We start from the raw sequence: 12646 nt of genomic DNA, 5'->3' as shown, positions 1-12646 counted from the left end.
TTTGCTGTGAAAAAAGTTGTTTTGGTTTTCAATTCAGTAGCATGTGTTGCACACTCCTCCTTTCAGCTAAAAGGCCAATGTACAAAATGAAAACAGCGAGTTGAGAAGACAATTGGTTCTGTAAAGCAATGATATATTGGACCTTTAAAGTGCAGATACACCCATGCCTTTTCTGCCGCCCAAAGGTTAAAAAACCATTTAAATGGCCAGGCTGATTTTGAAATCCAGTAATTATCTCGGGCAGGCAGAAGGCCGAGATGGAGATTATGTGCTTGCCCGCATGCCCGAAAAAACATAATTATGTTCAAAATAAAACAGCATAATGGCAGATAAGTATTGCTAGTCAAGTTTAAAAATTGGTTTAACACTTCAGCAGGTTCACACAATTTTTGTTTTGTTTCAACTTTCTCACATGTACCTCATTTGGGTGCTGCAGCTCTACACAATGCAGAGCCTCAAGTGACATGTACTGTAGATGTACTGTAGATAGGGGGCTTTGTACCACACATTAACTACTGTAGATAGGGGGCTTTGTACCACACATTAACTACTGTAGATAGGGGGCTTTGTACCACACATTAACTACTGTAGATAGGGGGCTTTATACCACACATTAACTACTGTAGATAGGGGGCTTTATACCACACATTAACTACTGTAGATAGGGGGCTTTATACCACACATTAACTACTGTAGATAGGAGGCTTTGTACCACACATTAACTACTGTAGATAGGGGGCTTTATACCACACATGAACTATATTTACTGTAGATAGGGGGCTTTGTACCACACATGAACTATATTTACTGTAGATAGGGGGCTTTGTACCACACATTAACTATATTTACTGTAGATAGGGGGCTTTGTACCACACATGAACTATATTTACTGTAGATAGGGGGCTTTGTACCACACATGAACTATATTTACTGTAGATAGGGGGCTTTGTACCACACATGAACTATATGTACTGTAGATAGGGGGCTTTGTACCACACATGAACTATATTTACTGTAGATAGGGGGCTTTGTACCACACATGAACTATATGTACTGTAGATAGGGGGCTTTGTACCACACACGAACTATATTTACTGTAGATAGGGGGCTTTGTACCACACACGAACTATATTTACTGTAGATAGGGGGCTTTGTACCACACACGAACTATATTTACTGTAGATAGGGGGCTTTGTACCACACACGAACTATATTTACTGTAGATAGGGGGCTTTGTACCACACATGAACTATATTTACTGTAGATAGGGGGCTTTGTACCACACATGAACTATATTTACTGTAGATAGGGGGCTTTGTACCACACATGAACTATATGTACTGTAGATAGGGGGCTTTGTACCACACACGAACTATATTTACTGTAGATAGGGGGCTTTGTACCACACACGAACTATATTTACTGTAGATAGGGGGCTTTGTACCACACACGAACTATATTTACTGTAGATAGGGGGCTTTGTACCACACACGAACTATATTTACTGTAGATAGGGGGCTTTGTACCACACATGAACTATATTTACTGTAGATAGGGGGCTTTGTACCACACATGAACTATATTTACTGTAGATAGGGGGCTTTGTACCACACATGAACTATATTTACTGTAGATAGGGGGCTTTGTACCACACATGAACTATATTTACTGTAGATAGGGGGCTTTGTACCACACACGAACTATATTTACTGTAGATAGGGGGCTTTGTACCACACATGAACTATATTTACTGTAGATAGGGGGCTTTGTACCACACATGAACTATATTTACTGTAGATAGGGGGCTTTGTACCACACACGAACTATATTTACTGTAGATAGGGGGCTTTGTACCACACACGAACTATATTTACTGTAGATAGAGGGCTTTGTACCACACATGAACTATATTTACTGTAGATAGGGGGCTTTGTACCACACATTAACTATATTTACTGTAGATAGAGGGCTTTATACCACACATGAACTATATTTACTGTAGATAGAGGGCTTTGTACCACACATGAACTATATGTACTGTAGATAGGGGGCTTTGTACCACACATGAACTATATTTACTGTAGATAGAGGGCTTTATACCACACATGAACTATATTTACTGTAGATAGGGGGCTTTATACCACACATGAACTATATTTACTGTAGATAGGGGGCTTTGTACCACACATGAACTATATTTACTGTAGATAGGGAGCTTTGTACCACACATGAACTATATTTACTGTAGATAGGGAGCTTTGTACCACACATGAACTATATTTACTGTAGATAGGGAGCTTTGTACCACACATGAACTATATTTACTGTAGATAGGGGGCTTTATACCACACATGAACTATATTTACTGTAGATAGGGGGCTTTGTACCACACATGAACTATATTTACTGTAGATAGGGGGCTTTGTACCACACGAACTATATTTACTGTAGATAGGGGGCTTTGTACCACACATTAACTATATTTACTGTAGATAGGGGGCTTTATACCACACATGAACTATATTTACTGTAGATAGGGGGCTTTGTACCACACATGAACTATATTTACTGTAGATAGGGAGCTTTGTACCACACATGAACTATATTTACTGTAGATAGGGAGCTTTGTACCACACATGAACTATATTTACTGTAGATAGGGAGCTTTGTACCACACATGAACTATATTTACTGTAGATAGGGAGCTTTGTACCACACATGAACTATATTTACTGTAGATAGGGAGCTTTGTACCACACATGAACTATATTTACTGTAGATAGGGGGCTTTATACCACACATGAACTATATTTACTGTAGATAGGGGGCTTTGTACCACACATGAACTATATTTACTGTAGATAGGGGGCTTTGTACCACACGAACTATATTTACTGTAGATAGGGGGCTTTGTACCACACATTAACTATATTTACTGTAGATAGGGGGCTTTGTACCACACATGCACTATATTTACTGTAGATAGGGGGCTTTGTACCACACATGAACTATATTTACTGTAGATAGGGGGCTTTGTACCACACATGAACTATATTTACTGTAGATAGGGGGCTTTGTACCACACATGAACTATATTTACTGTAGATAGAGGGCTTTGTACCACACATGAACTATATTTACTGTAGATAGGGGGCTTTGTACCACACATGAACTATTTACTGTAGATAGAGGGCTTTGTACCACACATGAACTATATTTACTGTAGATAGGGGGCTTTGTACCACACATGAACTATATTTACTGTAGATAGGGGGCTTTGTACCACACATGAACTATATTTACTGTAGATAGGGGGCTTTGTACCACACATGAACTATATTTACTGTAGATAGGGGGCTTTGTACCACACATGAACTATATTTACTGTAGATAGGGGGCTTTGTACCACACATGAACTATATTTACTGTAGATAGAGGGCTTTGTACCACACATGAACTATATTTACTGTAGATAGGGGGCTTTGTACCACACATGAACTATATTTACTGTAGATAGGGGGCTTTGTACCACACATGAACTATATGTACTGTAGATAGGGGGCTTTGTACCACACATGAACTATATTTACTGTAGATAGGGGGCTTTGTACCACACATGAACTATATTTACTGTAGATAGGGGGCTTTGTACCACACATGAACTATATTTACTGTAGATAGGGGGCTTTGTACCACACATGAACTATATTTACTGTAGATAGGGGGCTTTGTACCACACATTAACTATATTTACTGTAGATAGGGGGCTTTGTACCACACATGAACTATATTTACTGTAGATAGGGGGCTTTGTACCACACATGAACTATATTTACTGTAGATAGGGGGCTTTGTACCACACATTAACTATATTTACTGTAGATAGGGGGCTTTATACCACACATGAACTATATTTACTGTAGATAGAGGGCTTTGTACCACACATGAACTATATTTACTGTAGATAGGGGGCTTTGTACCACACATGAACTATATTTACTGTAGATAGGGGGCTTTATACCACACATGAACTATATTTACTGTAGATAGGGGGCTTTGTACCACACATGAACTATATTTACTGTAGATAGGGGGCTTTGTAGCTCACATGAACAGCATACATATTCCATACTATTTGCCTTTGCTTCCAAAAGTGAGTGGGTCATATTAACGTATAATACAACAAGTAAGACGCGTAAACGGGGTAAGCGAACAAAGATGTTGTGGCAGATTGACACACACACCTGTATCATTCCAATTTCAGTTGCCCTCTGGTGGCGGGCGGGTGGTGTTACAGCGTGACACACACACACACACACACACACACACACACACACACACACACACACACACACACACACACACACACACACACACACACACACACACACACACACACACACACACACACACACACACACACACACACACACAGTTTTGGCCAGCTTCTATAGTTAGTGCTCACTTCGTTCGCAATAAACCCCAAATTGGATGTTATGGGGCCTGTTTAGAGTGCACCTCCAAAATCGCTTTCACTTCTGCCTATAGGGGGCACCAATAAGGCAAGAGGTGAACTGTAGTCTATGTCATAGACACCCAGCTTCCTATTGCGATGACATTCGGCCAATATGGCCCATTGTTCCAAAGTACCATTGGTCCGACAAACCCTAACCCCAAACTTAAACTAATAACATTATTGGTACTATTGGGACATCGAAATAAGCTTCCTTGAGTCCTGACCGCTGCAACTCAAGATTTGCACAGTCCCGGGTAGGTCACACTAGAGATACTGCACGCGCTCTGCAGAGCACCCCATGTATTGTTGGTTGTAATTCTTAGCACCTCTCTTGTTCAATTACTGAACAAGAGAGGTTACATTATACTGATATTCAAGCCAACATCTTTCTATCAAAGACGAGAGTATAATCTTACCAGGCATGATCTGGCAACGGTTGGTGGGGTTATGTCTCTCTCGATGGATATCTTGGTTGCAGTTGTCTGTAACACTAACACACACACACACACACACACACACACACACACACACACACACACACACACACACACACACACACACACACACACACACACACCAGAAGAGGCCAATTCAGTCTGTTCTTCAGTGATCATAATTAACTCAAAAATCCACTGCCACATATTTTGACTCAGTATGGTTGAACAGAACAAGCTCTTCTTTTCTGGACATTGAATATCAAAAAGTCACAGCATGTGGAAACAGAACATGTCTAAAGAGCTACAGGTACAGTATATGAACACTGCTTTACAAACTGGCAACTTTATACCTCATACTTTAAATGCTTAGTATGAGGTATAAAGTACAGCAGCCTTGTGTTCATAAAACAGAAAGATTGGGTATTGGGTAAGACTGACGTTATGTATCTTTCAGGACCTTTCACTGCTTTGTCTCAACCATTACTCTATGGCTCTGCTCTCAGCCACCGCGGTGGATATTTTGACATTTTGTTGTTTGTTTCTTTTGGAATGTTGCCACTACTGTTGGAGCAGCCATAAACTACACAGGTTCATCCCGATGTTCTGGGCATCTTTGTAATGTTAGTGTTAGTAAAAAGCAGGTAAAAGAGTAACGTTTGAGGCAGACTGTATATCAGTCACTCTACCATTCACCTTAGAAGAGGTTTTTTAAGAGGCAGGTTTACCCCGCAGTTATGTCGGCTCCGCCTACAGGAAATACGTAAGCTGCGACCATGAGACCAGTTTCTGAATTCGTCTATAGGTGGGAAGGGAAATCCAGAGCTAATGAGGGAGTAAAAACCACACCCGTGTGAAGTGAGTTGTGCAAATGCGTGTGGGGGTCCCCAGAAGTTCCAGTCCCACAGGAACGTGGCCAGGGTGCCGGCCCGGTTCAGGCGAGCCGCCCCACGTCCGAAACGGTCGAGAAATGACAGTGTTACCGTGTGGTCCCTCTACTGTACTGTACCACCCCAAATCATCATATACTGTATATAGTTAGAGTGTGCGTGCGTGCGTGCGTGCGTGCGTGCGTGCGTCTGGATGTCAGCAGGAGAGCTAAATAACAATAATAAGTTGTTTTTGCTTTCCAGCAAGAAATAATAATGACAATCTTCAAGACATACCAGAAGCAATTTTGAAAGGACGAAAAGTTTGCTCATGTTTCAGTTTTGTATTTCAAGGACTGCTAGACAGACTTTGAATAATAAATCAGTTCAGAGCCTATGACTGTAGCCGCATATCCATGGTTGCAGTTATTGACTAATTACCGGAATGATTTTATTCCTCTTCTTCCCTTTTATTTAAGAAACAGGAACGGATACAAAAACCCAGATTTATCACATTAATTCACATACTCTAAAGAATTCTTGTTGGACAGCAAAGACCTTCCAGCGAAGGCTGGATTTAGAAGAGAACTAGAAAAAGTGCCCTTCTGGGCACAGGTCTCCACCAGGAGGATAGGACTGTGTGAGATGTTTGGGAAAATGTTTAGGAGTAATATAAACATGTTTGCCTTTGATGGCAATTGGATGATTTGAGGCATTTTGTTCCAAAAATGTGTTTTGCAAAAATCAACCAGGCCAATGTGAAAAGGGTGGGATATATTCCTCAGCCTAGTAAGAAAATGTGTGAAAGATTTCACGTAAATTGCATGCTGCATTCATGATTTGAGGCTTTTGTTCAAAAATCTTGCAAACTGTGAAAGCCAATTTTAGCCAATTAGGATGGAATATGAAATATCGGACAGATCCGACTTGAGCACATGACCATAGAGATACTGTGTAACGATTTGTGAGATTTTTGGACAGAATCTGGAGGAGTAATATCAAAAAATGTGTTTTACAAAAGTCGGCCTCCTGGTGGCGCTATAAAAGGCAGATGTGGAAAATGCAGGTCAAAGGTTTGTCCTTGGCCTCTAGGGAGTGTGCATGCAACGTTTCACGCAGATCGGTGCAGTTTTAGGTAAAAAATGAGAAAAGCTGCCTCATGGTGGCGCTATAACAGGCCGTTCTGGAAAATGCGGGGCAGAGGTTCATCATTGGCATCCAGGGAGTGTGTGTGCAAAGTTTGGCATCGACCGGGTTAACGGTGCCGGAGATTAGCTGGTAACGGACGGACGGAAGGACGGACGGACGGACGGACACACACACACACACACACACACACGGACGGAGTGCAAAACATACTCTCTCCCCATGCCTTCGGCCTGGTGGAGACAATTACATTATTTGTTGTAAACCAATAAGCAATTTCCAGAGATGTCTTGTATTTCACATATTCACTTTGCAGTAAAGACATCAGATTGGGTGAGATGGGCCCATGTTTACATTTTAGTTTTCATCACTCTACCTTCCTTTATCTCCCTCTCTCTTTGTTCAGTCTTATCTTCTCTCACTCTATTTATGACAACACAATAGTTGTTATTCTGTTTTGATCTGTACTTTTATTGAGTGTTATTTTTTGGATACTTTCACTCATAGGCCTATATTTCAAAGAGAGATATGTACTTTTGACTCCACAACATTTCCATGCAGGAAGGCAGATCTAAGCTCACAATCGTTTTTAGATCTGATATTTTAGGGAAAATGTCAACATTTTAAGACAGAAATGATATATATATATATATATATATATTTTAAAAAGAGTAAAATGTTCTTTGTAATTTGTACTTTTGAATACCAAAGAATCTTTAAACCTATACTCTAGTAGGCCTACTTGCTTTGACCTAGCAACTTTTCTGAGTAATATTCAACCTGTACTTTGACTAAAGTACTGGGCTTGAGTACTTTGTCAACCACTGCTACTGCCAGGTGACATTGATGTTTTGTTAAAAGAACTGAAGTAAACTACAACAACTACTACTAAATTACTACTAATACCACCTAGTGCACTGCACAGTGTGCTGTGCTGCTGGGTTGGGTGCAAGCTGATGAATGTATTTCAAGGACATGAAACAAAACACACGCCACAACACCCGGTGAACTTGGAGATCACTGGAAAGGTTGCGCACCAAACTATCCATCTGATCAGCCCCCCCCCCCCCCCCCCCCGCAACAACTGTACTCCATTGTATGAATGTGACCTCTTGAAAACATTATATAGGTTTGCAGACGGCTGGTTATGAACCCTTCGCTCAACCAGCACCAAATGACCCTGAAAGTTAGTCTCATACTGTATCATAGTCATTTTACAGCTAGAAAAACTATCCAGCTGGATAGTGGCAGAGCAGGGTTCTTTTTCTGTCCTCGCTAAACGCTGTCCCCAAGACTCCCCATGAACGTATATTATTCAGTTAGACAGACAGCTAAAAAGTTCCTAATCAAGCTCCAACAGGCCGGTGTGTTGATTTTTGGTAGCTTTACTCAAGAAAAGTGTGAAACGGCAGAGGAACACACAAATGACAATATTCAACATTATAAACACAATAACAGACAAGCATAGTATTTAAGGCCTACATAACATTTCACCAACACAAACATAAGAGACCAAATGAGCCGCTACGGGGAGTGAATGTAAGTCTATAACTTTACATACAGACCATAAGTGTCTGTATGTCAGAATTATCTGTTTTAAATGTACTAAACAATGAAATAAATACAAACTATAACATTATTAGCATGCTCTGTTAGCATGGCTGCATAGCAGTTAGCATATTAACCAATCATACTGTACATTTCACACATGAGAATGGTGCACCTTAACTATCAAACAAATGCACACTTCTATGCTAAAAAGCAACTTACAGACAATGCCATGTGTAAACCATGAAGGATAGCATAAGGACAGCAGTAACATGCAGCTGCCTCAGGTAAGATCTTCACATGAATGAGAACGAAGCACTTCCTGCTTGTGAGCTTATCAAAATAAGAAGCACTTCCTTCCTGCTTGTTAGGTTATCAAAATAAGATACAAGTGTACAAATACACTGAACAACCACCAGGGAGTGTCAAACAGTACAAGCTAATACAATTCAAATCTGGTTACATAACAGTTATTTCAACAACACAGGCTACTACCCTGGAACTTGAATGGTCAGCCTTGAGTCTCCCAAGTAGCACTTTAAAAGCACTGTGCATAACTATTACGATTATAGAGGCCCCTTTTCATTGATCAGTATTTTTTACGCAATATTATACAACAGTTAGCTCTGATCGAGTAATTTGAACAGATATTCCACAAACAGCACTTGTATTTTTTACAGCATTTTACTGCAAAATGCTTAACATTTTAGTTGATGTACTGCTGAAGGAACTAGGTTGTCCAGAACCGCCACAAAAGGCCTCTGCCCAGGCGCAGGACAGGGCCCCTGCCCATGGTCCATAATGGAACTGGCCTGTTCTGACATCACACATAGACTCCATATGTGGGCATGCCTGTCAAAGAATATCCATATGCTCCATATGGGCATAAAGGGGACACAGACATAATAACTGAGTGGGGCATGAATCCAACTTGCATCGTTCCAAGTATAGGCCAGTGCCCAATGGGCACCGCTCTAGTCAAGTCTATATCTATCTATAATTGCACCAAGTCTCTGTGTGTACGTATGTCTGTAATCCACGTAACTCGCCCCACCGACTTCAAATTCGACACACGTGTTCCACACCCCCACAGGGAGTGCAGTGCCCGGTGTCGAGTCGGTCGGACCCACGGTTGTCCAGAACCACCACAAAAGGCCTCTGCCCGGGCTCTGGACAGGGCCCATGCCCAGGCTCCATATATGGCCTGTTCTGACATCACAAATAGACTCCATATTTGGGAATGCCTGACAAAGAACTCCATATGGGCATGACGGGGACACATACATAATAACTGGGAGGGGCATTCATTTCCAACTTGCATCGTCCCAAATAGGCCAGTGCCCAACGGTCACCGCATGTACGTCTGGCTGTACGACTGTAATCCACGTAACTTGAGAACCGTTCGCCCCACCGACTTCAAACACACGCGTTCCACACCACCACAGGGAGTGCTGTGCCCGGTGTCAGATACACCGTTACACACCAGCACACAAGCCTCTGCCCGGGCTCTGGACATGATCACCCCTATGTCTCCATTTGTGGAGCTGGCCTGTTCTGACATCACAACACTTCATATTTGGGCATGCCTGACACAGAACTCCATATATAGGAATAAAGGGACACAGAGATACAAATACAGAAATCTCCATATATGGGCATAAAAGGGACAGACAGAGTCCACATGGGTGGAACGGGTATTGCATAGCTGGGTGGGGCATGGATCTCCAACTTCCATCATTACTGACGCTGTGCTCTACAACCGGACACCGGTATAGTCTATCTATAAAAGTGTGTATGTAAGTCTGTAATCCACGTAACTCAAGAACATTCCACACCACCACAGGGAGTGCAGTGCTTGAGTCGGTGGGATACACCATTGTCCAGAACCAGCACAAAAGCCTCTGCCTAGGCTCTGGACAGGGCCCAAATTAGCCAATTGATCACACCTGATCACCCCTACAGTGCAGAGGCAGCCATGCAAGGCACCAACACCTGCATTTAGGGGTTTGATGCCTTGCTCAAGGACATGGACACTTACAGTGCCAGCTGGAACTAGGATGAAACCGGAAACTTTGAAAATAAGTGTACTGTACCGGCTCTGTGAGGATGTTTTGCAAACTGCATTTATATCACCGATCCAATGATAAGAAAACAACAGGATATGTGGAATGAACACGTTCATCCACATATTATTATACGTATCAGCAACAATATAAAGGTTATTTCTACTCATGAACATACAGGAGGAATGCAGCCCCCCTGGAATGTTAAGCCTAAAGGTTCTCTATTAAGGCCCATTCATAAATTCTCTACTAACGCAGACCTAAACAGCTTTGTCATGTTTAGCCATGAGCCAGCAGCCTTATTTAAGAGGAAGAGGCTGGAGAAGTGGTGAAAGGAGATGAAAAACGACAAAGTACAACAATAACGGAAACAACAATGGCCAATAACGAGAAGAGGGAGGCGGGCATGGCAGCGCAGGCAACGTACATCTCTATTGTTCAGTCTGTGGCGAAAATGTCCTTATGCCTATTCATCTTGTTTATTGGTTCAGCGGTAGCCAAGGTAGTGACAGACACATAAGGTATATTCTCTGTGTTTCTCTCCAGTGCTGCGGCCTTGTGGGGCTCTCTGGCACACTCCATCAAGGTAATGTGATTAGTTTACTAGACTCAGGGCCCTGGACCGTTTTCCTCTAGCTGTGGGCCCTGCGTATTTCTGCATGGGTGTGTGTGTGTGTGTGTGTGTGTGTGTGTGTGTATGTGTGTGTGTGTGTGTGTGTGTGTGTGTGTGTGTGTGTGTGTGTGTGTGCGCGAGTGTGTGTGTGTGTGTCTGTACGTGCGTGTGTCTGTACGTGTGTGTGTGTGTGTGTGTGTGTGTGCGTGTTCATGCGGATAGTGTGATAGATGAGGAAGATGAGCAAATCAATACAAAAGGCCTGTCATGGCTACTACATCCCAATTTACCTCTGCACGTCTGTGCTGTCAGTCAGAAAGCAAGAGAGAGAGAGAGAGAGAGAGAGAGAGAGAGAGAGAGAGAAAATGTTAAGGGAAAAAACCTAATAGGGAATGGGATTGGTTGAGAAGAAAGGTCGGAGGCGGAGGGCGGTCAAGGATAGTCTAAGAAGGATGAGACGCGAAGACCGTACGGGCGACGCCATGTTGCTTTGGAAGGAAAGAAACATGCGCAGTTGAGACCAAGGAAGCTGAACGCGGAAGTGTTGGCTGCATATAGCCCATTGCGCATGTTTCTTTCCTTCCAAAGCAACATGGCGTCGCCCGTACGGTCTTCGCGTCTCATCCTTCTTAGACTATCCTTGAGGGCGGTGAGGAAACAAGTGGTAAGGATGGGGATAGAAGGGAAAGATAGGGGACAGCGTAGAGAGATCAATAGGAAGAGAGTACATGAGACGAGGTGAGGGTAGGAAGGAAGAACGGGAAGCAAATGATAAAGCGACCACAATTGTCTTGAATCTCTCACCAGCCTTGATATCAATCAGATTTGGTGCTTGCATGAAAAGGTCACAAGGTACATTTGGATACCTTGACAATTCAGGGACGCGCACGCACGCACGCACGCACGCACACACACACACACACACACACACACACACACACACACACACACACACACACACACACACACACACACACACACACACACACACACACACACACACACACACACACACACACACACACACACACACACACACACACACACACACACACACAAATGCATGGATGCACACAAGGGCACTCAACATCCAATCTCAAATGTTGCCATCCTCTCCAAAGAGGAGATAAGCATGCTAACCCTTGACGTCTCACAAATGGATTAGGAGCCCTTGATTGTTAGTCCATTTCCTCTAATCTGTGAGTCTTAATGTGAGCTTTCAGCCCCAGTGCCCTGCTCTTAATGGCTTCTGTCTGCTTCCATGAATTCAAGGATGGAATGAAATAACAGAACAGGAAATTATACTCAATGGAAATGTCACCTCGCAATCAGCTGCTGCAGAGCTGCATGGTGTATGTTCCTTCGTGAGTGTGGTTCTGTGTGTTTTTGGGTATTGGGTATTAAAGTCTCAAAAATGTAGGTGATTAGTTTTAATCTGACCACCCCACAGATTTCTG

At 42.5% G+C, this 12646-nt stretch overlaps 1 protein-coding gene across 1 annotated transcript in view; it reads right to left on the bottom strand.

Annotated features, from left to right (window-relative positions):
- Nucleotides 1-8786, bottom strand: part of LOC306930816 (uncharacterized protein) — a gene marked incomplete at its 3' end in the record, with an annotated part of 124140 nt that extends 115354 nt beyond the window's left edge. The window contains exons 1-2 of the mRNA XM_079511911.1: nucleotides 8736-8786; nucleotides 4933-4998 (exon numbers count right to left, since the gene is read on the bottom strand). Coding sequence (XP_079368037.1) covers nucleotides 4933-4939 — 7 coding nt within the window. The 5' untranslated portion in view covers nucleotides 4940-4998; nucleotides 8736-8786. The remainder of the gene's footprint in view (nucleotides 1-4932; nucleotides 4999-8735) is intronic.
- Between the last annotated feature and the right edge of the window lie 3860 nt (nucleotides 8787-12646).

This window comes from Electrona antarctica (genome assembly GCF_951216825.1).
Source record: "Electrona antarctica genome assembly, chromosome: 10".
NCBI classification, from domain to species: Eukaryota; Metazoa; Chordata; class Actinopteri; order Myctophiformes; family Myctophidae; genus Electrona; species Electrona antarctica.
The sequence above is the reverse complement of the archived record's forward strand: the minus strand, read 5'-3'. Positions and strand labels throughout refer to the sequence as shown.